Source organism: Thermobia domestica, chromosome 1 (assembly GCF_964235325.1).
Source record: "Thermobia domestica chromosome 1, izTheDome1.hap1.1, whole genome shotgun sequence".
In the NCBI taxonomy this organism is placed as follows: domain Eukaryota; kingdom Metazoa; phylum Arthropoda; class Insecta; order Zygentoma; family Lepismatidae; genus Thermobia; species Thermobia domestica.
Genome location: NC_137454.1, coordinates 378,996,771 through 379,023,473, shown reverse-complemented (window position 1 = coordinate 379,023,473; position 26,703 = coordinate 378,996,771). Strand labels below are relative to the sequence as shown.

General features: G+C 35.9%; 1 protein-coding gene across 18 annotated transcripts in view; it reads right to left on the bottom strand.

Annotated features, from left to right (window-relative positions):
- The window catches only part of LOC145664570 (uncharacterized), a 341,481-nt gene that overhangs the window by 271,446 nt on the left and 43,332 nt on the right, over positions 1-26,703 (bottom strand). The window contains exon 2 of one of the 18 annotated variants that reach the window (XM_081731366.1): positions 6,338-6,452. The exons of the other annotated variants lie outside the window; for them this stretch is intronic. Within the exon in view, the coding sequence (XP_081587492.1) occupies positions 6,361-6,452 (92 nt within the window). The 3' untranslated portion in view covers positions 6,338-6,360. Of the gene's footprint in view, positions 1-6,337; positions 6,453-26,703 lie in introns of those variants that run through there. 18 annotated transcript variants of the gene reach the window in all.

Sequence of the window (26,703 nt, the reverse complement as noted above, 5' to 3'; positions counted from 1 at the left end):
TTAAATTTATCTCAAACCAGTAGAATCTCGAGCTTTGGATTCCTTGTTACGTCTGGTTTATTATAACTGCAAAGCGGGATCTGATCGCATATGCGATAACAGGTCCAATATGCATCTTGTTGGGTGGACGTAGTAGTGGCAACAGTTGCAGCAATTTGTTTTGTGATTATATGAATTCAGAAGACAAGATTGAAATTAAAAATATTGCAATATAAAATATAAAATTTAATGTAAACTACCAGATAATATTTATCAAAGTACATAACCATGATTTTCTGTATCCTGTAGGTGTCGACATAGAACACACATTATTTCAGCCGTCTATTTGCAGATGTGTAGATTGGTCGTGGCTAAGTAACACACCTATACACGATATGGTGTACAAAATCTAATATGTAATACATAATTCTGCTGAACTTTCTGTTCCCAAATTTTTTAGCTTAAAAGTATTTTTTTCTCTTAGTGCAAGGACTCAGACTCCGACATAAAATGAGCATAAGTGCCACCAAGATTCAAGTCACGATCAAGAATGTAAGTCTCGTTTAACTGTTCCCTGATGTGTACGTATGTTCTCCTTCTTCTATCAACAAACGCAGTAGATTGTTTGGAAATGATAGGACAAAACCTATAAAGTAGGACCTCAGCTACTCTACTGCCTTTAAATGTTCTATCACTGGAACTCTAACTCGTGCTTTTTGCACTCAATTTATGCGTGTTAGCCACTAGGCGACAATGAATTTTAACTAAACAAGGAAGGCTGTGGCAACTTGAACGATAAACATACGTTAGATTTGATTTTCTGGAAAGGCACGAATTAGAAAAAAAAGGAAAGAAAATAAATAATTACATAATCGAAGTTTTACGTATTTTCATCATTACAAATATTTGCAATATAAGTTACGAAATTAAATAATTGTTACGGGATATGAAATAAGGACCCACTAGCATATCTTTATTTCATGTGGAAATTCAAGCAGTCATCAATGGAACCCAAGCACCTTTCAAGAGTTCACTGCCTGATATTATTAACACCGATATTATGTTTTACGTTGCTAGCTGACGTTTTATCGAAAGATAAATTGAATGGAAAGGAGGAAAATGTCACAAAACTGTATTTTCGAAAAAAAAAACTACTTTTTAATATTGAAAAGATCGCACAAAATGAATAGGGTTAGTCAAATCTTTTGCTTCTTTCCTTGGACATTCCTACATCTAAGGATGTATGACATATATAGTCAAATAGCACCAAGAGTCATCAACAGATAGGCAAAGCACCAGTTAAAGCACACACTTGGACATTCCTTGTTGTCCCCTTACCTTTCAATTAACTATTGCTTTGCTGCTACTGAGGAGGTCTTTGTACTTTAAGTAATTTGTAATAAACCTTTAAGAACCTTCACTCTTTAACAGACTCACATGTGACGCATTTAGTTTGCTTTGTTAGATCAATTGCTTCTCCCAATTGGCTCGACCTTATTGGCCTCTCATAGTCTGGCTACATTGTCCTACAAGACATTGTCCGTTTCGTTCATTTACCCACTACACGATGTTACAACAAAGAAGTAATGGATATAGAAGTAAGTAGTTTGACTCAGGTGAGTCTCTTTTTAGTACATTTACCTGTCAGCGTTGGCAAGCTCAGGAGGAAGTCTAAGAACTTTGTGTTGAGTTGAGAACATGAAGAAATACGGACTTTCTCAAAGTCACTTTAAGCTGTACTCGAACATCATTGCAATGAATCACTTCTAAGTAAGATGGATATTTTATCTACAGCCCAAATTGGCTCGAAGAATAGTCTGATATTAAAGTAGTGAATAATTCGTAATTTGTTTCGTCTACGATTTGCTTCGTACTAAAGATAATATAGCAGCACATCTTCCATTTATTCATTTTAATTTTAGCTACTAACTTTGCATTGTACGGAGAAACAGAAGTACATTATATTTAGTATCCTTCAACATCGTCATAGGAACAGAATTTATAGCTTTCAGTAGGTATATGTAAATTCCATAATAATGCAATGACCTAAATTCCCGGATAGTTGTAAATAGCTTTTAGTCTTTTGTAAAAGTAGCTATATATTTGAAAGAGGAGATACTTTGAAAGTTCTTAAGCTGACAATAAAGTATATTATAATTCACTTTACGACATAAAAGAGAAAGAGATTAAAGACGTGTTTAGAAAGATTTGAAAGGGTTCACAACGACCAAGTGACATTTTATTTGAAGTCAACGAAAAATAAATTTACTGAATATGCTACGGTTACTCCTATTCTCGTAGGATACAAACAAATTGCGATACTGGAAGTCTTTCATCATATCTTTTAGATTATACACTTTGTTTTCATTGGAAAGGAAATGTGTTTATCTTTGAATGAAGAAGAACAGTCAAAATCTAAGTTCTCTAATTAAGCATGCCAATTTCTATTACGGTGAATCATTAACATCGGAGAAAAAAGACACGAGACTAGCATTATATTTAGGAAAGTCAGCAAGTGAATTATGCAATTAATATCGATTACATAGAACTACGAGAGTAGTATCAATATCAACTACGGACGCGTATGCCTGAATGACATTTTGATAAAGAGGTCAGATTCCTGTGCTGCGAAAACCTTTACTTCCATGGATGTTGAAAAACAATCTTTCCATGCATCACAAACAGCGTATAAAATTCTGATTTTGTCATTGCGCGTTCACCGTGTCGACACACGAAAGTAAACACATATTTGTAATTCGCTTGTTTTAAAGGTTTAAAACAATTAGCTAACAGTGGGTTGCAAATAATGCGTTGTGTAATGTGGTAAACAAAATAGAGGAAATCCTTGAAGTTTTGCAAAAGATTACATATCAACGTTTATACAATATGAGTCATGATCGTCCCTAATCAAAAGTACTAGATTCTGCACACTCACAGAGAAGAAAGACATGAAGTTTCGAACAAATTCAAAGAAGATGCCTTGATTTACGTAATCTGCTAGGATATACATAACTGCTGATCCTAGTGGAAGAATGTCTAGGAACTTCACTTGTTCCCTTTTCCCACGAAATATCACAGTTCACTGGAAAAAAGTTTCCTATAGTATTAAGGCACCCAGAACACTTACCGTTTCATCTTTTTATTTTGTAAACATGACATGAACAATTTTTTGTTCCTTCTTTGCTACAATACTTCTTGGTTTTGTGTTCACCTACATTACAGTGTCATCTGCATTGGAGACTTCATTAGTGTTATCTGCAATTGTGGTTTGTCAAGCAAATTTAGTTCTGTTAATTTATGATTCAGAATACTGTAGAGTTCGTCTACGGTTTCCCTGTTTAGCCTCACTGTACGACATAGCGATAAAGATTCTCTTCTCTGCAAATTGAAGGGCTGCTATCTCTTCTTAAAAATCTATATAACCAGTCCCAGTCAGGTAATATCTTCTCTTTATTAAATCTAGGTCCATTTGAAGCAATTTCAATAACTGAAATGCTAGTGGCCTTACTTGATGGCGTGTTAGAGAGAAAACACGCTCTGATAAGTGTGTTAAGTGACTCACTACAGCCGATTCTGCCTCACCTTCCAATTCAGGCTTTCTTCCAAGGTGCGACTTAGTAACATCTCCATCTCCACTTACAATGTGACGTCTAAGTGTTTCACGAAAAACTTCATATGTAAATACGGTCTGTTTTACATTACAATCGCCGTTTCTTACTGCAATAATGGCCATCTAAATGTTCTCAGTTGCCCTTTTCTACCGACATGATTTTCTGCTCTAGTTTCTTCGCATCCAGTAAATTGTTTTAAAAAATACGTTAGCACTAACACAAACTACAAGAATAAACACAGAAATACGTACTTAAAATATAAATGTAAGTATCACTTAACGTAATTGACTTAATTTATTTTATTTTTGGAAACAAATATGTTTCGATTCTTTGTCTTTCCGTTTTGAATCCAGTATTACGTTCGTATTCAGTTAGGTACACTAATGTACAAATGATTGTCGCATATCTATAACTTGTAAATATAATTTGATAATGATTTTGCAGGGTACTTTTAATACTAATACTATGTGTATAATCGGGAAATGTATATTTGTGGTAAATTTGATAGGCAAAAAATTATAAATACGAAAATTAGAATGAATAAAACAAAATGTTGCTAAATGGACAAGAAAGTTTTATTTTCGTTTTATTGTTCTTATTTACTGCTCTTTTGACATGAAATTTACCAGATACATGTCTTTGCCGATTATACGCATACTAACACTATAAGAAATACCGGGCAAACTCGTTATCAAATTATATTTCTAAAACAACACATTTATAGACATGCGACAATAATTTTGGACATGGATGTACAAAGTAAAAAATGATTTAAAATAAAAAGCTATCATTATTGCAAATCATACAAGAAACGGCAACAGTTATTTCAAATTATTAAGTAAATGTTGCCAAAATTTGATAAATAACAGAACTTTTGAGCTTAAAAGTGAAATTGCAAACTTACAAATTTGTCAGCAATTTATTTAATGATTCTTCGAATGCCCTATACATAGAAGTATTTTCTTATTGAAATTAGAAACTTTTTTGTTTCCCCTTAATTTGGAAAACCGCAGCATGCTACTCGTCATGCTGTGCAGGAAATGTAACTTCGAATAATTATCACATCAAAAATTATAATATAAAGGTAGCCAAGAATGTTCTATCGGTTTTTCACCCACCATATTCGAACATCGATATGTAACCTAAGATGTACCTGGAAGATCAAAAATAATCCACATCAGCATCGATGATTTTCTTACAACGTTCTTGAAGGCAATGAATTTCATCTCGGTAGAACATAGTGGGCCGTGAAGCGAATTTATCAAGTGAACTTTGTACCTGTACTAGGGATTTGAACAGCCGTCCTCTAAGATGATTATTCAGGAATGGAACAGATGATAATCCGATGGTGCAATGTAAGGTGAGTATGGTGGATACAATAGTATTTCCCATCCAAGGCGTAGAATGGTGTCTCGGGTAACCTTAGCCACGTGGGGATTATCGTTGTCCTGTAATAGGAGAAACCCTTTGCAATTCAGAAGTGCTGACTCCAGGGTTTTCAGTTTTTCTTGAACGTGGCTGAACTGCTGATAATATACAGTTACATTGATGCTCTGACCACCTGGTAGCAGGTCCAGATGCACGAAGCCGCGAGCAGTCCACCAAACACACAGAAGATCCTTCTGGTTCAGTGATACTTTTGGCTATTTTGAAGCACTTCGTGGGATGCTAACGAATGACGGCGCCATGGAGTTTCGTACAGGACTCATTTCTAATCACATGTCAACACCCTGTCCACAAACGGCTCCTTCCTCAGACGAGATGGCAAAGATATACAGGTGTCTGCTCGCATTGCCTTCTGGCCCGGAGTCAAATTATGTGGGAGCCATCGACCCAACCTGTAGTTCTTGCTTGATGAAGGTACTGCCAAATTGTTTATCAATTCACACTGAATTATAGTCCCAGTTTCTCACATGTTTGGCCTTGTTCTCCTCAATTCCTGCCTGAAGATCTTCATTTTTTTTTTACATGTATTGGTCTTCCAGCACGTGGTGCGTCTTGAAGTACTATGTTTCCGTCCTAAATGTTGTTGAATTACCGCTGCACTGTCTCCGTAGTTACGACACTATCACCAAAGCCTGGAATATCTTCTGCTCCGCTGCAGCGGCGTTTGAACTCACTTTGAAGTACAGCATACACACCCTTATGACGCTCTGTGAAGGTCCCCTGTCGTTACGCAATTCCACGGTGTAACTGAACTGCCACAACCATATATTATGTTGCATATACTCATACCAACAACATGACCTTCGCCTTACCTCCATTCGCATTCAACTTTCGGTGAGAGGGTCAATCGAACACAGACTTCCCAAAAAGCGACAGAACTTTATTGGTTACTTTAATATTATTAATTAGAAAATACTACTATAAAGTAAAAAAATAATTATGCGTAGAACATCGTGACTTCTTTGTGGAACCTTTAATCCATTTATAAGTATACAACTTAAATTACGGTTGAAATATTTAATCGGCAGAAAAATATTTCAAGAACGTCGCAATAGCCCAGTTTACCCCAAATATATTTGCTCATATTTCCCTAATTGGTAACTTTCATATTAGAAGGAAACACTGTTTGTACAGTTTAGAAGCACGCTCCGCGCGCCAGTCATCACACAGGCCAATTTTTCCTTTACATGGGTAAGACCTAAATTTTTGTTCTCGTCTTTCATTTTGCAACAAAATCTTATTTACTGCGAACATACTATAAGCTCATGCAATATTTAAATACAAAATTTAAAATATACTTGCCTTTATTCCTCTAGAAATTCCTCTAAATGCAGAACTGCATGAAGCAGTAACCTCCAGCCAATAAGAATTGTTGCCAACTCTGATTTCGAATTTCTTCTTGTTCATGGTCAGGAGCTGTTAAAGGAAAATACTTAATATTGCCCATATTTCTAATCTACCCTTAGTCTTCCCTTTTATTAATATATAGAAAAATATTTGTTAAGCTTTTAGTAAAGAGGAGCTTGGAACAACACAACGTTTGTTTACAACGTGCAGTATTAGCTGTAATACATATGTAAAGTTAATTACAGCGAGGAGGAGGGCGAGTGACTGCAGCGGGAGTTGTACATGCTTCACAAACAACCGGGGAAAGAAACAGTGAAAACTGATATTTGCTCAGAAACCAAAAGCAAAAATAAAGAAACACGATTTCGATATCCCTTGAAGTGAAATACGTGGATCAAGAGTAAGATAGCTAGAGAACTCTTACATTTCAGACGGTATACCAGAATATTCTCACAATTCCTCACCGCGTCAAACATTCCCACGTAATGGAATTTATCTACCAACATGGCAACAATAGCAACAGATTCTAAGGAGTACTAGGTATCACGTAAATGATTACTACTAGTACCCTTTTACAAAATGTAATTTTGTTATATGCTCTTAACAGTATAACAGTAGCTTTTTTTTTAGCAAGCTAGCCAACGGCTAGCACCCTGTTAGAGGGTTACGCCCTCTTTTAGGGAAGGGAATTTTATGGAGAATGGGTACTGGATGTATGATGGATGGTCTATGGGAAGGTAGATATCAATTTTATCTTTATTTAGTAATCTATAAATAAACACAGGACTTAAGGCTTTTGCAGCCTTAACATTTGGGTTAGTATATATACAAAATAATACAAAGATAACATTTAATATACATAACATATAATGTCCATAGTATTAGAAGAAAAAATGTAAAACACATACAGAAAAAGATGATAAATCAAGAAGCGATGGTTAGCGTCTTCACTAGCAAATTCATAACCATGACTTCAAATATGTACCGTGGGCTAGCAAATATCAACATGATTTTCTAACAGATGTTAAATTCTAAAAATATACCTTTGTTTAACCGTAAATAATAATAAATTGTCTTCCTATATTCACCAAAATAAATATAATTATACGTAAAATGCTTTTATCTATTTTGAATGGGATACATAGTCATTTATTGTCCCATCTCTGGAGCATACTTGGAACTACGTGCCAAAATATTAAGAAACAAGTAAAAGACATATCAAGAAAACTGTAAAAAAAAAAGAACGAAAGAAAAACTTAAATTTTAATTTAAAATTAACTAACTAACTATCCAAAATGGCATTTATTCCGAAGTTGGGCGTCCGCTTTCACCACGTTTTTCGCTCTTATCTACTTATCACATTTTCTGCAATTTGTTATTAGGTTCATTAATCCGTGTTCTTCACAAACTTTTAAAAGATTTTTCTCCTTATGAACGTATTGTTTCACAAATGTTAAAACTTACTACATTACCCTTGTACATTCGCCATGTTGATAACATAAATGCTCGTTATTTTCCCACAATGCAACTGTTCGGTTATCTTGCGCCAAGCAGTTCCCTCCGCTCGGCATATAGTCCCATGTTTATAACCGCTTACCGGTAGGCTATATATAACAAATAAACAATTTTTTCTAGACCCTTATATATTATCAAGCACACAAACGATCAAACTATCCTTATCTTTCCTGTAAATTGTAAACATTTTGTTGAAAACAGACGCCCAACTATGGAACTTAACCCTCCAAAACTTGCATCGTCAAATTTAAAGTCCCCTTTTCTCAAATATAGCAAACGCGTACCGAAATTTACAAAGAATGAGGGAACACAATATTGTCCAAAAGTGTGGAAAGAAGCTAATAATTGATAAACGCTGCAAAATATAACTAAAATAACAATGTTGGTGGGGAATAGACGATGTAAGGGGAACGGACGAAAATGTTAGACTACATATGAGAATGACATCTGCCATCTTGAAGTCCGTCTTCTTGAATTTTACGCAATTGTCTTAAACCATAGCATATGATATGTGACTTTAATAGCAAACTTTTGTGAAAATTGAGTGTTGTTGTTATTTTTGCGCTATCGTTTATCATTACGAAGCTATGACTGTTTCCTTGTTTCTGTCTTTGTAGGTAACTTAGTAGAAAAATATTACCTTTACGCATGCGTAGCGAATTGAGATTATACTGACCCCTAAAGAACGAAGCTTCAAGTTGATGACAGACAATTCGAACCGCAGTCATCCGAAAACGGTTCCCATCAGCAATGGTATTGTGTTCAAACTACTGATAAATTCCATAAACTTGATCTACGAAGGATCGACACAAGACTGGGAAACTACGCCCAGTTACAGATCAGGCAACAACTGTGATAGTGTTGCAATCATTCAGTAAAAGGTCCAAGAAAAGCACCCATAGCTTAGTCAGTGAAAGTGGTGTTGGTCTCATCTATCATGTACATTATGCCAGTGAATAAGTGGTACAGTAAGGGACACTTCTGGATGGTACACTTTTGCAGTAAATTTCCATATGGGTGTACCATCGAGTAGTGTCCCTTACTGTACAAATGTAAGCTGTAGCTTCAACAACATCTTAAAAAAGATGATCCACATCGTCGTCTGGAATTGCCTTAATGAGGTTCAGGAAAGCCCCACATTCGCCTCCGACATATTGCTTACTAATGAGACAAACTTTTACATGTTGAGAGAGATTAATAAACAGAACGACCGCTACTGGTCGGATAGTAATGTGCATTGGATTGATGCATCCTCAGATGTTTTCGGTAAGGTAATGTGTAATGTGGCGTGTTACAACTCGCGTTGCAGGTCCATTTTTTACCGATAGAACCCTAACAGCAATGAGTTATTGGCGGAAGAAGAAACTATCTTGCTATCACTGCTGTCAGATGATAGGTCATTCACTAAGTTTCTCCAGCATGTTGGTGCCTCATCCCATTGCGATACATGTTTCTGTGAGTACTTCCATCATCAGAAGTTTCCTCATTCATGGCTTGTTCGGCGAGGTACTGAGAAATGAGCATTTCATATCCTTGACCAAAAATCGTCACTGGACTTCTATTTGTGGGGCCATGTGAAGTCTGGTGTGTATGCGATGAGAAATAGGGATGCTCAGGATCTCAAACAAAAAAAAAATGTGGACGCATCTTCCAACATTACAGACTACACCTGGCGCAAGGTTTCGCGCAACTGGGAACTCAGAATGCATCTCAAAATCGATCAGAAGAGAGAACAAATTTAACATGTCCTGTAAGAGTGCATGGTACTTGGCTTATGGTTAACTTCTTTTGTTAAAGACAAAGCAAACAGGCAGTGATAATTTTCTAATATTTAGTTGCTAGAGTAAATATTACAGTCTCAACGAATTTCTACTAAAATTCCTATACAAATGACATATCACCTACTTCTTTTTTATTTAAGCAATTGCGTAAAATTCAAGACAGCAGACTTCAAGATTACGGATATTATTGTGATGTGTTCTCTAACATTTCCTCCCTCCATATTCTCTAACTATATGGTTACTTTGGTTATATTTTGCAGTGTTTAGCACTTATTAGAGAGTTTCCATACTTCTGAACCACACTGTATACTGATAATAAATTAAATAAATACATTTGAGGATATTCATTAAATACATATTTATGAAACATACACGTAGGGTCTAATTCTTCGAACTACGAGGGTGGTTCAATAATTATTGTCCCTGACCTATAAGCAGTATTATTTTTCAAAAACGTCTCCTTTCATAGTAATGCACTTCTTCCACCTATGCTGTAAAGCCCTTATGCCAGCTTCAAAGAATGTATCTGGCTGAGCCGTGAGCCATTCCTCCACAGCTTCAATAAAAGCTGCATTTGAGTAAACCTTTTTCCTCTTCAGGTGCTACTTCAACTTTGGGAACAAATGAAAATGACTTGGGACGGGGTCGGGTGAGTAGGGAGGATGTTCCAACACATCAAAACCAGCAGCATAAATTGCGGCATCAGTAAGATGGCTTTCGTTGGCCGGAGCATTATTTTGGTGGAACAGCACTGTTCGCTGCAACACCCCGCGCTGTTTTTCCTTGACTGCTTCACGTAATTTAGGGTTTAGGGCTGCATAATAGGCCCCCGTGATAGTGTGTCCAACCTCCAGGTAGTCAGTATGGAGCACACCCTTCGCATCCTAAAATATTGTTTCCATAACCTTGCGTACTGATGCTTGCACCTTGAACATGCGTGGGGGAGGCGAACTGCTGTGCCGCTACTCCATGCTCTGTCGTTTGGACTCAGGATCATAGTAGTAGAGCCACGTCTAATCCACTGTCAGAAAGCTATGACAGAACTGTTTCAAGTCTGTCCGCATAACTTCCAAACCAACCCTTGAACATCGAACTCTGCTTTTCTGATGTTGAAGAGATAACATTTAAGGTACCCATCGCTCTGACACCTTTCTGAATCCCAAGTGTTCATGCACAATGGTTTCTACTGAGCCTACAGAGATTTTCATGTCTGCTAACTAGAGATGCAAAAAAGCCGGCTTTTTTGAATCGATAGTTTTTTTCACATAAAAAGCCGGCTTTTTTTGGAAAAAAACCGAGAATTTTGGAAATTTTGGCTTTTTTCATTTTCATGATTTTTCTATCCAAATAGCTTTCTTATAGTAGATAAGAAAGGATAGATAGGGAAATCTTTCTATAGTTAGATAAGATTTCCACGACCTGAATGCCATATTTAGCCCTGTAATTCACCATCAAGATGGATGGAGCACATATTTTACGAATTAAAGCTAACATGAAGAATGTAGTATTTGAGGGCAATTTTACAGGTTATTTAACTTTATTTTAACTTTTGAGTTATCGACATTTTTTTCCTTCTCTAGATCATTTTAGTTTGTCATCCGTGTTTCATTTCTAAGAGCTTAGTACTCCAGCTTCTAGCACGAAAGTTAAACTTACGTTTTTCTATATATCCGTCAAAGCATACGTTTTTCAATATGTCCGTCAAACCGTATTTCCACATTTCTGTTATACTGTAGTTGTGCAATGATTTAGCAATAATTTTCCAGATACAACCTTGAATACCAATTTATACAAATAATCAATAGCGGATTTAGAAAAGTACTTTCGGAGGGGTTTCTCTGATTGTTTCGTTTTCTAAAACGTCCTAATTTTATTTGGGAGCAGCTTGAAGTTTATGAGTACAGGCATAACTAATATTTCGTTTCGTTTATATGTTTAGCAATAATCTTCCGGATACAACCTTGAAGATCATTTTATACTGAGAATCAGTGGCGAATTTAAAAAAGTGTTTTGGGAGGGGTTTTCTTACTACTAATGTTTAGTTTTTCTAAACATTCGTAATTTTTATTTGACGGGAGCTTAAAGTTTATGAGTAAAGGCATAACTAATAGATATTTTGTTCGTTTTAGACATTCCACAACTTTGGAGAACAGGCTTCAGTCCGAAAGACCGATCCTCTAACCTTCGCAAAACCGTCACTGCTGGTAATTAGTAATAATAACGATTTAAAAACAATAAGAAAGGAAGTCTGCCAACTCCTACACTCCTAGTCGGCCAGTACACGCACTATTTCTACATTCTCAGATGGAATGAAGGAAGGCTTTGTCAGAATGGTCGAATGCTGGGTTGAATCCCGGACTTCCCGATAGAAGCGCAAAAGCCAACCACTCAGTCACGTTTGTTGTGCAGTTGTATTTAGCTTAACTTAAATATATTCCGTAGTCTTTTTTTTTTTTTTTTTGTTCCGTAATGATATGTTGAATCCCTCTTGTTAAAAATTCAGAAAACTTGAGGACTAGGTAAACCGTGATGGCCCGCCCATGTTGTAGTTTCCAAGGAGGGGCAAGTATAAGCGACGTTTCAAAAATAGTTTCAAATTTTGCTGTAACTAATGTAAAAATCCTATTGGATTTTCAATATTCTGAAGTACATTTTCCTCTAGGGGGGCAAGCGCCCCCTTAACCTCCTGATGGGCGCCCTTGATGGTGGTTATAAAAAACTTGACTGTAGAATTTCAAGAATATACAGAACCATGTGCAGCCTTTAATTGTATCATACAAATCTAAGTATTTCTCTTATGTTTAATTTTAATTTTATTTTGTTTCAAAAAGAGGGTATGGAATATTTTGAAGTAAAAATACTACATACAATTTTGCTAGTTATTTGTGTATTTTTTGAAAGAAGTTTTTACTCTTAGGGTTGGCTCGTTTACACCAGCTGTTTTTTTTTTAAATAACTGGTTTAAACTAAAAAAATTAAAAGAACAAAATGCGAATCGTGTGAACTTCATGGTGACATTTCACATGTCAAACCATCTGCATTAGTCTTATTTCCTTTTCACCTTTTAATCAAGGTGTCCCATGTTCAATTCTCGGTCGAACCACAACCCTTCTTTCATGTGTAAACCAAGTACTCTTTCGGATGTCACTTTAAGCGAAAGTCTTCTCCTTGATAACCTCGGTATTACGTAAGGATGTTAAGCCTAAACATACAAAACGAAACCAAATTATATATTTCTGCATGCCTGTTGTTTTATAAAGAAGCGAAGGTTGCTTAAATATATTGATTAAAATTGGTAAAATTTATCGATTGCCTACTTAGATTCCAACATTAGCTTGGATTGGACTTTCAATTATACCTACATACTAAATTTGTAATTTAATACCTCAGTTTTAGAAAAATAAACACACTGCTGAACAGTCTTGTTCAGCAGTGTGTTTATTTTTCTGATTTTATTCGCAAGACGTTGACTATGATTGTGTGTCACTCAGTTTTAGCGTACTGATTATAATACGTTGACCTTTAAATTTTACATGCAAATTAAATTTTACAGGATTTTCCCGTTATTGTTTTACATTTAAAAGAATGACGGGATTTTCCCGATGGCTAGGGCGGGAGTTTCTCAATTTAAGAAATTTACTGACCGGACTTGTTTAAGCTTATGGGACTTCTTCCAGCATAACCCCGTTGTTGAATAATAACACCAAGGCGAAACAAACTTATTTCTGTGAATATGTAATATAAATACATAAAGCAAAATATCTAAATCAAAAAACCTGGTTTAAACCCCAAAAAAGCCTGGTTTAAACTGCCCCCCCCAAAAAAACGGGTTTTTGGCATTTTCAGAAACAAAAATGGTTCTTGCCAACTCTGCTTACTTTTGTATATAGGAGGTTAAAATGTGTTTATTATATACATTGGTTAATCCTTTGGAATTCATAATGTAAAAATGTTGAAGTAAAATTGTTTAAAATATCTTTTCGAAATTCATGGTTTACTTTCGAGGTTTTATATTATTATCGGCATCAACCACTAATTAAATGACTTTCTGTGTTATAGAGAAGCGAATTAAAGTCTGCTTTATCGATTTAAAGCAGAATTTTGAAAAAAGCCCAAAATTTCCCAAGCAAAAAAGCAAAGCAGAAAAAACCGAGTTTTTTTCCAAAAAAGCCTGTTTTTTTCCGAGCCCTTGCATCTCTACTGCTAACTGTTGCACCGTGATTCGTCTGTCTGCTATAATCGTATAATGCACACCATCAATGTTTTCTGGGGTGTATGCTGTTGTTGGATGACCAGCATCAGGGGCCTGTTGACAGCTTTCCCTGCCGCAATGGAATTCGCGGAACCAGTTCTTTACCACCTGGTAGGAAGGAGCCCCATCACCCAACACACTGATCATGTCCTCATGAATCTCCTTTGGGTTTAAACAATTTTTCTGGAGGTACTTGATGACAGCTCGTTGTTCGGTTTTCTCCATTTTTCAAGCTAGGTGCCACCTCTCACACCTGAAACGACAAAAAGAATATTAATATAGCAGCTATGGATCTGAAATTTAGCATATAGGCATCTGAGACATTAGGCTACAATAGCCCTCATCATGCATCCCAGCCCAAGTATTTTAAACATACCGAGGACAATAATTATTTAACGTCCCTCGCATTTTGGTTAAAATCGGTCCTTTTGGTTTGTTTGTATTCATTCTTCAGCTAACGACACTCTTTTGTTTAGAAGGAGAATTCGAAACACCCCTTAGGATTATAACATGCTTTAAAATTTGTTATTGCTATTGAAACTTGCCTAAATAGCTTTTATGTTTAACTTAACTTCATCTATCCCTTTAGTCATTAAGACCGGTAGATGACTAATTTTGGGGAGGTTTCTCCACCACCAGCAACATAAGCTGGAATATGTAAGTTAATTTCATCTGAAAGAGAACTCAACAAATAAGGCATAAGGGAATTGTAGCTCAAAGGTATTTTGAAATTATAATTCGAACACAAATGTGTCTTTTCAACACTGCAGCAGATTAGGAAAGGTAAAGTTAGATTAATAACGACAACTCTGGCGTAGTCACTAAATATTTCGAAGTATTTGCTGTACCTTCTTCAATGGATGACACTCCATTGTCTCCTCTCTGTCTAGTTGGTTGCTCTTCTCCCAACTCTAAACCAACCAAGTCTCCTCTGAGAAACACCAACCTTCCACTTTTGTTTCCCAGACTAAGGCCTCAAACCACACCTCCTGATTTCCTCAATACCAAATTTGCTTAATCCATAACTCACCTCCTCATAACATCGTGTTCGTGACGTCACAAATGTCAAAACATTTGAGAGTCGAAGACCTCACAAGCTGGGGAATTCACCTAATATTCTTGAGTTTTACTTTCTGAGGAAATCCAAGTGCGAAGCTAAGCCTCAACAAAAAGGAGTAAGCACAAAATACACACTTGACAATAATCGCCGACGTAGTTACCAGACAATATCTTATAGCTGAGGTAATCCATGTAATCAACTAGAGAAGAGCTAACAGGGCGATCAAAGTATTTACAATTTAGTTGAATGTGAGCAATGTCCTCGAACGCAGTCTAGTGACACTGCCAAGGAATGAAAACGTAGCCAGACACAAGTAGGAAGTTGATAGATTGCACAAAGGTAAGGAAACGAACAAGGATATTGACTTGTTATAACGTTAAAGAAATTGGCTATTGTACTTATCTTTAATAAAACAAAAATGTATACAAAAATGCTTCTAGGAATCTTAAAACAATAAAATTGAAGTTCCCGAAGAAAGAAAAAAAACTAAAAAAATAAAAATATTCCAGAGAAGTAGATGTCGTGTATCCAAAAGTCCGTAGAAGGAATCGAACCAAGGACCTCCGACGTGTAGTATCGTAACACTATGTCCAATACTATGCCTTCTTGGCGTGGTACTTACATTGAGATAAACGAATGAAATCCCAATGCTATTTCGTCACATATTGACCACGGAGCAATTAATTCAATGAAACAATTTATTTGATATTCCAAGGACCATAAGATTATTTTTCCTGTTCAACGTCCCTCATATAAGCACAAACACTACAAATGTTAATATTTAATTTTTTTCAATTAAAAACATAAATTAATACAATAGTAAGTTGTTTTTCGAATACGATTACGTGTAACAATTATTTTTTTCTTTAAATTACGATAATAAAAATTATTTCTTTTTCTCAAACTACAGTATAATATATAGTAAAGCTAAAACCTGATCATTCAAACAGCTTTCAAGGAAATGATTTCTGCCAAGCGAATTACAGAAAATATGTTTCTTTGCTCAAAATTTACGTAACCCATGAGTGTCTTAAAATTTGAAATTGTATAAAACAATATTCACAATAGAAAATAGTTTTCTAGCTTATAATCAAGGATTCCTATTAATATCTGTATGGACGAATCATTCCCACCTCGTATTCTATGTAAGTCATAGATAAAGTTGTTTATCATTGATAGCGCTAATAGTCGATTAACAAATTTATAAATATTTTATTAGTAAATGTAATTCTGTCCTCTTCTAGAATATATTCGAAGAAATTTCTCTCATTTGTTTTATTTAATCGGAAAGTACAAAAACATACAATAGAGAGCTCGAGTCTACTAAAACTGTTTATAAACAATATATACGTGGAGCTTGTTTGCAAATAGTATTATATTACCCTTGGGAACTTTTTTTACGAAACAGAAAAAACAAATATAATAATTAGATTTTGCTGTAGAGTAGTGATTCAATTGTATTTAGATAAAATATTTCATGATGTATTTTACTGATACATATTTCGGTACATACATGTACTTAGTAATTTTTAATAAAATATTAAAATCTTTTGAGTTTATATGGATATAGTATATTTTGTACTAAATAGAATGGATATAGTAAGTTTTGAAACTAAAATTATAGAAGACGGTAATACAAGATTATATTTTTAAAATACTTAGTACGTACTAAATAGTACACTGAAGTCATACACTCTATTATTCTTTATTACACGAAATAAATTCAAGTTCACAATCTATTTGTGCCGTTTCCATGAATGTTCTGGTGGTGTATCAATACAATGGTCCCATGTGTCTTGATCACTATATTCTTCTTCACTCGATAACCCTAGTAGCAAAGACAACTTGCAAACCGCTTGCTGTAAGCTTGAATTGCAAGTCGGCCAACCGTGGCGGATCTAGAGGGTATAACCTGGAGGTGCCAGCCAGATCCCAGACTATGATAGGTATATCATGAGTTAACTATAAACTTTCAAAAATGTATAAATAATAGCTTAATTTATTTTTGTCACTCAAAAAACTGGGAACCTAGGTTCCCCGGCCTAGCCTAGATCCGCCACTTTCGGCCAACCTTGCATCCAGCTTGATTGAAAACCGTGCAAGCATGCCGCATGCTGGATTCCAGTAACGAAGTTACATGGGGGCACCTTGCATTCAATGTTCCATTCAAGCTTGACGCAAGCGTTTTACAAGTCAATACCCAATGAACGGCCAGAGATGCTATGACGTTCTGCGAAGGGTCTAAAGCATCGCTTGCAAGTACAACAAAAGGCAAATTGTATGAAAGCATGCATTTCAAGCGCAAGCGTAGAAACCCAAAAGCCAACACGCGTCAACTGACGGAAACCTTTCTTGCTACTAAGGAACATTACGATATTTATTAAACTTCAAACAACAAACATATTACAGAAACAACTCAAAAAGTGTAATGTTTGACGGAAACTAACGTGTAAAGCTAGTTAGAAACGTGCACTGCTAGCAATAAGAATGGCATCAACCATCATCTTAACAGTAATGATAATGTTACAATAACGTTTACTTCAACAATAACGTTAACAATAATGTTTACTTCAGTGTTGCAAAGACGTTACCAATGCGATGTCGTCAAATGAAACCATGAATACTTTCAGTACAATTTACAACTGAAAAAAATGTCATATTTCCAACTCAGAATATTTAAACAGGAGCCTAAATGAACTGTTTGGTTGTTTTAGTTATATATAATGCATTTGCCATGAAAATGAACAAAATATGCATCAAGACAATACTGGATACAGTACATTATAGAATAAAGAAAGGATATAGTATCTTTTGAAATAAATAATTGCTGGATATGGTACATATTAGAACAAATGTGTTTCTAAAGTTCGTTTTTTAACATGATTTCAGAGCGTTCTGGTTCAAATTATTATTATATTTATGCAAAAGTCCCAATAAAATTTCAAATTCAGAAAAAAAAATGATATAGTGCCTTTTGGAAACAAACTTTTCATATGTCGGAAGATACAGTTTTAATAAGTTTTATTACTGTTATCATTAACGTCGAAGCACTAGATAAAGTTTTTGTTCGATTCACTACTATTGAGAATTTTTATAACGAAAAGATGTAGGAGCAAAATTAATATGTTTCACGTTGCAAGCAAAAAAAAAAAAAATCTTCGAGTTCCTCGCTTACAAATTTTGGGTGGATTATTCTATGCCTTACATCAGTCCCAGAAAGAGAATACTGAGGTAATATCTCTACTTAACTTCTCATACATATTTCCAAAGTAGGTGTTTAAAGATATTACTTTCTTACCCACGATAGCTACAGAAAGTAAATGTTTATAAAAAGCTACTATATCATATGAATATAAAGTTCATTCATTAAATGTTACATCTGTATAAGATTCATGTGAAAAATATTGAACCAAGTCACATAAAAACCTTGCAAACAAAACATGATTGTTGATATTTTGCTAGTTAAAATCTTTTCTCTGAAATTGCAAAAATAATTTTAGTAGAATGCTTGTTAATAAGCTCATTAGTTCTAGTCTTCACGAAAATGAGCAATATAATGGTTCATGAAGTGAATCAACGGAAATTTATATTGCAAGTTCAATATACTGTGTAGGCTATAGTTGTGCGGTTAAAAGAAATTTGACGACAGTATATTTGCGGACGAATCGTAACAAGCTTACTAAAATATGTTACAGTGTTACGTATGAGTGCGAAGGAAAAATAATTGCTGAAAGATAACGCTACCTATTCTGCGATAAAACTAAAGATTTGATTTGATTTTGAATTTAGCGTCCCTTTCAGGAGCGAGGCTATATGAGACGGGCACTTACAGCTTAACGTAAGATCCGGACTTGCACCTCTCATGCCAAAGACGCATATGCTAACCGCTTTGCCATGAGGAAGCTCGGTAGTAATGAAGAATGCAGAAGGTAATTTACAAAGGAGATTCTCGATCGTTTAAAATAGTTTTTTAACATTTAGATTTTTGCATCTCTGGTCTCTTTAAGGTTTTGATTCTTTGATTTTCTCGAACCTGCCCTGGACTCGAGTATCTAATATAGGAAAGTTGTTGATATTGAAATCACCATTCTAAATTGTTGCATTATCATCGTCAGTACAGAGGCAAATAAATCATGTGACCAACTGAGATAATACAAAGACCTTTAATTATTTAACATATTTGTTCAATTAGTTCATTTAATTTACAATCGGTTCTCTTGATATGAATTTACTTTGCACATGCATTGCTCTAGTATATACGTCCGCACTATAGACCATAAGCTCCCGTTATGTATGTTTGTAAACGGTGATTAGTAGCGGAGAAAAACGCAATTACCTCCGACTGTGTGGTTTTGTATGGTGGCGATCTGCTTGTTTGGTCATTGTTTAGTGAAGGGTCATTTGTAATCTTGAAATAACACATTATCCTGCAACTGACATCAGCTCATCAACTGGAATTAGGCTTTTCCACTATCAAAATTATTCGAGGTTCATTAGAATAACGATCCGTCCATTCACTGGAACTGTAAACATTTTTCTTCATAGCAGAAAAATCATTGGTTTCATTTCATATAACAAGCTCTAACTTGAACTTGAACACTACTGCGTTCCACTAGTTGTATCCTATTAAAATATTTTCTGTTCTTCGCATAATTAAGAGAAATAAATCGTAATAGTCTAGTCAAACCAGAACAAATATTGACTAATTCCAGGCATTTAAAATAATGAAATCTATTGGAATACGCACTATTATTTCTGTTGTACTTCCTACAAGATCTCCGAGAACCCCGTTGCCGGTTTTCAAACTATGAACTCATCAATATGGCTACCGCCAAAATACACAATAAAATGTTTAAGAGGACATAACTTTTCACTCAGTAAAATCACAAAGTTCATTTTTCTGACAAAACGAAGGAAACGAGTTTCAAATTTTGTAGATGAAGTTATATTTATATTGAACGTTTCTTTTGTAATATTTTGACACTAACTGCAAAATTTTAGATTTTCACTTCATTTGTGGTTTTCAATCTTACCTTGTTCACTTCTGGTGTGACTGGAGATCGATTATTTCTCACCTAATGTTAATGATTCAATTTCTTAATAAGCTTTATGAGAATTCGCGTTCTCAGAAAGGAAAAAATAAACATACAGTGCAATGTTTTGATAAATGTAATTACATTTATGCCTATCACATTAAAGAGAATGTAATACTATCCTTTGAAACAAGCCGGTTTTCCATCATGTAATTAGTAACCCTTTCTGGTACCTGGGTTTTTGGGGTATTTTTTAGACTTTCAGTCAAGCAGCTACTGCATCGTCACTATATACCCTAGGATCATGGCTCAAACCTTATTCTCATCAAAATGGACCTGGCTTTCAAATGGTACTACTTGCATGCTCATATCATATACCAGAAGGGGAAAAAGTGATGTCAAAGGGAAAATTTTGGGGAAAATTTTTTTCATACTTTGGGCCCCTCTGGAACGACTCTGTGTCAACGTAGAGATCTCAAAAACATCTGATGCATACTACTTGGTGTACTGAATGTGTGTGCCAAATTGCAAGTTTCTATCTTGAATACTAAGGGCGAGAGAAATTTTATCAAGAATCCCCACAATGCCCCAAATTACCGCAAAACGCCATGATCTCAGGTAAAAAATTTCCTGAGACATCTCTATTTACCCTAGGACTATAATCCGTCAATAATTCTCTTCAGGCGGTACCATTCACATGTCTCCATCATGTATCTAAGGCGGGAAAATCCCGAAAAAGGGATTTTTTGGTCTAAATATCCCTTTTTTCAATTTTTAGTCCCTCTGGACCCCCCTGTTTTAAGGCAGAAATCTGAAAAAAAATATTTAAATACTACTAGGTGGACTGAATGTTTGTGCACAATTTCAATCTTCTAGGTACAAAAGTAAGCCTGCCAATATATATATATATATATATATATATATATATATATATATATATATACCGACAATGTCCCATATTCCCGTATACAGAAGGATATTTTGTAAAAATTCCCTGAGACATCCCTAATTACCCTAGGATCATGGTTTGTACATCATTCTCTTCAGAATAGAACTGCCTTTCAGGCGGTACAATTCACATGCCTCCACCATTGAGCTCCTCCGTGGCTAAGCGGTTAGCATACGCGCCTATGGCGCGGGAGACCCGGGTTCGATTCCCGGCGGGAGCTCATGTGGTTCGGATTCCACATTAATCAGTAGGTTCATGTCTCATATAGCCTCGTTGCTGAACGGGACGTAAAACTCAAAATCAATCAAACAACATGTCTCCATCATGTATCTAAGGCGGGAAAATCCCGAAAAAAGGACTTTTTGGTCTAAATATCCCTTTTTTCAACTTTTAGCCCCTCTGGACCCCTCTGTTTTAACGCAGAGATCTGAAAATAATCTGATAACTACTACAAGATGGGTTGAATGTTTTTGCACAATTTCAATCTTCTAGGTGCAAAAGTAAGCCCGCCAAGAAAAATATACCGACAATATCCAGTATTCCCGTATACAGAAGTATATTTTGTAAAAATTCCCTGAGACATCCTTAATTACCCTGGTATCATGGTTGGCACATCATTCTCTTCAGAATAGAACTGCCTTTCAGGCGGTACCATTCACATGTCTTCATCATGTTTTTAAGGCGGGAAAATTCCGAAGAATGGGATTTTTTGGTAAAAATATCCCTTTTTTAACTTTTTGCCCCTCTGGATCCCCCCCTGTTTCAACGCAGAAATCTGGAAAAAAAATCTGGTAAATACTACTGTGTGGACTGAATGTTTGTACAAAATTTCAATCTTATACATGCAAAAATAAGCCCGCCAAAAAATAATGAACATAGGCTTAATAAAAGAAAATATATATTTTAGAATTATGACGTCATCACCTTCTATGTCTCAACGCAGGAAGGTGTGAAATTATACGTAAGGTCTTCTACAATGCCTCTGGACCTGAAAAAAAATCCCGGACAATGTACCATGAAACACCCGTATGGTACAAATTGTACCATAAGTACCCCAAAGGGATAAAAATTCAAATAGTTCGTATAATTAGTACAGCGACATTATTTAGACGAGAGGGAACGTTTCATTTTGTGTTTGATTTAGAGCTAATATCAGAGATGGCCAACCATTTTAGGCCTCAGTGCTAGGCGGACTATTATCTTCATATAGACTTCATATTATGATAAGTAGTCTATATTAGTAAAGGGGCAGGTTTTCCTGGCGCCTCCCGCGAAGTCAGCTCAACTGTTTATGTCCAACCTAATCTACAAGTCACTTTACGGTAGCATTTATAGTCGTAGGAAGTGCTGAGTCTAACGATTATGAATCAATGTTGTCGGCACTATTCTAGAGCGTTCTGGCACTAGCAACACTGTGTACTAACCAACAACATTGATGAATCCATCTTCACAGAACAGTTACGTTAAACCTTGCCACTGGCCAGTACAAGTTTGAATTAATTCCAGTTCCTACACGATTGCTGAGATCACGAGACGTATAATGTTTGTTACATATGTTACGAAAATGGATCGGCAGAAGTTCCAGGAAAGTTCCTTCTTCAAAATTTGTATAAATCAAGGAGAATCCACTATTGTGTCTTACGAAAAGTTACAAAGGGTTAGTGGAATACACGGGCCCATATCCAGGGAGATCTAGGGGAGGCGCCCCTCCTGAAGCTTTGCTGTCCCAATAAAATTTTCACAGTAGGCTTGCTAATGAACTATAATATGGGGATGAAATATAATATGGTTGGATCGGGCTCCCCCTAATTTCAGCCAGCCCCTACATTTTTGGGTTGACTACGGGTCTGGGAAGACATTCTGTATCCAGAGCACGGCACAAGTAGTCAGATGGTACAAGTTCTTTTAGAATGCCAAAAACAAACGAAGGACAAACTTCATGTGGAAAAACATTGAACCTCAAAAACCCGATAACAACGTGGAAGGAGTTAAGTATTTTGTGAGGTCAGATAGTCGATTGACGGTAAGAATGAGCAGCAGTAGATAAATTTGTACGTTTATCATACAGTAAATGTTAATACAGGATTCGAGCATGAGAAAAGTATGCGCCAAACAAACCATACCACACAACTATCTACATAAATGAATTTTTGACAGAAAGAAACATTCCTGTGGTTCCTCATCCCCTCTATTCGCCAGTCCTTGTAACTTGATTTCGTTATCTTTTCTCAAACACCACTTGAAGGGACGCCATTTTGGTACTTTGGCTAATACCCAAAAGAGCGTAACAGCGAAGCTGAAAAGTATCCCAGCAGAATCCTTCCTGCACCAGTGGCGAAGGGTGATGATTTAATCAGGGTAGGCCCATAATAATAATAATAATAATAATAATAATAATAATAATAATAATAATAATCATCATCATCATCATCTTTCCTGAATTATTTATATCTTCTTATAAATTAATTCTAAGCACCTGTTTTTCTTCTCGGCAAACACGTCTATTACTTCCTCCTTAAAAGCTGGATCCGTGGCTATGTCCTTAACAGCTTCTTTTCTATAGCGATGGAAGCCAACCCACTAAGTCTATCGTTTTTCATTGTATTCCTCAGGAATGTTTTAATTATCTTGAGGGCACTCATCCTTCTCTCACATGATGCTGTGATGACTGGAATACTCAAACTCAAATGTAGCAAACGAAGACATTCCGTATACACTTCTTGCAGGCCATTTGATATGATATACTGAAGTAGATTAAGAGGTTTGAGGTATTTATTTTCGTCGGAGTAGATGACTGTCAGCTCATTCCGCAGCTGCTCTGCGTCAAAGAACGGATAGAGTTTAAGAAGATTATCTAGTTTCTTCCGAGGAAAATCACTTTTGTAAGCCTTAAACTGTTCACAATCAAGCAGTTCTACAAACTCTAAAGAGGACAAATCACGAAAACGCATTTCCATCTGAACCGCAAGCGTGTCCAAAATTTCATACGAGAGTACCTTTAAGGTTTCGGTTTTCCTTGTCGCCGAACTGCAACGAACTGATATCTTGACTTTCCATAATGCAATCATGCACAGTCTCTTCCCAACGCAGTTTTTTTAAATGCAGACATTGTTTGCATGAGTTCTTTGCAGCACAGTGTGATATCGGAAGTACTTTTTTTTTTTTTTTTTTTTTTTGCAAAGTAAGAAACAGATTTTCCGTAAACACAAGTATTTTGCTATATAAACACAACAAAAAGACAAATTCACATGAATTTAAGCGTAACTGTAGACCACTGGCAGCTCTTATTGAATCCGGATCCCAATTTTCGTAATCAGATTCGCGTATGTGAGTCATGGCTGATTTTAATTCTCCGTAATGAGATTTAATTGTTTCAACTGCGCGCGAGTGATAATTCCACCGTGTGGAATTTGGGTGGGAAAGATGGAATCCCTGTTCTCTTAATAGCTCAGTTCTCTTCGTTGATCTTGAGAAAAACGAATGGAACGCAGTCAAGTCACAAACAAACAATTTTACACGTTTTATGATCTTTGCACCGTGTAGTAACACCAAATTAAACCTTGTGGGCGTAACAGTGTATAAACAATGCATACGGACATTCTTTTTTCACATAATACTGCACACCTCCTTTCGAAGAAGCCATTACAGACGCACCGTCGTACGTATGACACACAAGTTTTTTTCTGCATTGAGTTCCTTCAGAACACAGAGAATGACTTCTGACATTCCTTGTGCAGTCTTATTGTGTGACACATCGAAGAACACTGCAAACCTCTCTTGTATATCATTCAAACAATATCGCATGATCACACTCATTTGCGCTCTATAAGAAACATCTATTGTTTCATCTACTTGCACTGAAACAAACTCTGCGCGTAAAATTTCATCTTTAAATATATTGTTCAAAACGCACGACACACATGTAATCAAGTCATTTTATTTATCACTTGATGTTCCTTTAAAAACAGAGTCAGACTCAAAATGCTCTCTCATAAGTTGCATCTTCTTCTGCTAACAATTCCAACAACTACAAATAATTCCCCTTGTTATCAGATTCAACGTTCTCAACATGACCTCTAAAAGATAATTCCTGCTTACCGAGGAAGCAAACAACTTGAATTAAACGGCCTAAAATTCTTCTATTGGTAGCGACCTTTTCATTATGTTTTAGTATCTGTAGGCGAATAGCTTCGGACACAGGACACTCAATTCTTTGCGTTCGGCCTAGTAAATGAAAGCTTTCACTGTTCTTTATGTGTTTTTCAGACTTTTGATGTTCCGTTGCTTTACGTGCGAAATTTTTCAAGGAGATAATTCCTTCTTTTGTCCATTCTGCTTCACCGCTGAACATAAGACAATAAAAACAATACATTCTATTGTTGTATCCAGTCAGCCACTGCATGCAGAACTTTCTTACCTTCTCCCCGTCTGTTTGTTCTATTTTCAATATTGGCGTTGGTCTTCGTTCTTTAATAATACACTTATTTTCATAAGAACACTGAGATAAGATTTTTTTAAAATAAGAAATCTATTAGGTTCATATTCTCGGACCACTCAGGCATTTTTCTCGTTCACTTTTGCAAATGCAATAAATAAATAAAATAAAAAGCCACTCACAAAAGCAAAAACATCTATACTTCCACTCAATTGTAATACACACCATGTGCTCTTGCTCTCGAATCGAAGTCGAAGACAGTCGAAAGAGCACTCTGGAGGACACATACGTAAAACGAAAGTCGACAAATGCTGAGGACGGTCTTCTTTGCAGGTTATCTTCTGCTTCTGCTGCGTTTGCCTCGGTTGCCACTTGCAGGTTATCAGCAGCACGTTTTCTCGCGCGTTTTCCTCAGTAGCTTGACGGTCCTGAGACACTGCTTGCGGAGCCTCAAAGCAGTGGTGCCAACCACGATTTCTTTATCTTACAATAAAATATTTTTCGTCAACTTATATTATCTAGCATTCTGTGACAAGAAATAAGAATAAATTATGAATTGTAATTTCTGAAAGTAAATGGGTAGGCCGGGCCTCAGGGTGTCTTACCACCCTTCGCCACTGTCCAACACTGCTAAGAAGACTGGACATAACGTCTCCATTAATGTGTAACTCCCAAAGAGACTATTTTGAAGGGCGTAACACTGCTTTGTCAAAGTAAAAACTCATCGCAAAACGAAAATCATTAGTTTTCTAACACACTTCGTAAAATTCTTTTTGCAAGCTCGGTTGAGCAATGAAGGCAATTACAATAATTGATATAGACCGAGGACAATTCTCGGCTCTTCTATTTTATTCAAAAGAGTGTAGTACCGTAACAATGAAAAGCGTGAACTTCACTTATATACTCGTAGTTAGGAAACATTCTCACCCCGCAAGAAAAAAATAAAACTGAAATAGTGCTTCTGGGGGTGCATTCATTTCAGCAAAAGTTATATTGTATTCGTAGCTGATGAACTTAGTTTTCTTTGTACATGATATATGTGAATACAACTTTTAGTTTTTGATTCACCCGTATTCGTAAATAGGAATGAAGAAGAACACAACAAATAATGTGAATTAAATTACATGAATCTGTGATTGTTTCATCCTGACCATTTAGAGATTGAGTTTCTGGGTTAAAGTGACCACAAAAGCCAATAGATGAATGACGCTTCCAAGCGATTAGAAAGTTTTATTTCGATCTTTTCTAGTCGAAGTGGTGTCATATATATCTCTCTCAAACGTAAAGTCCGAAAG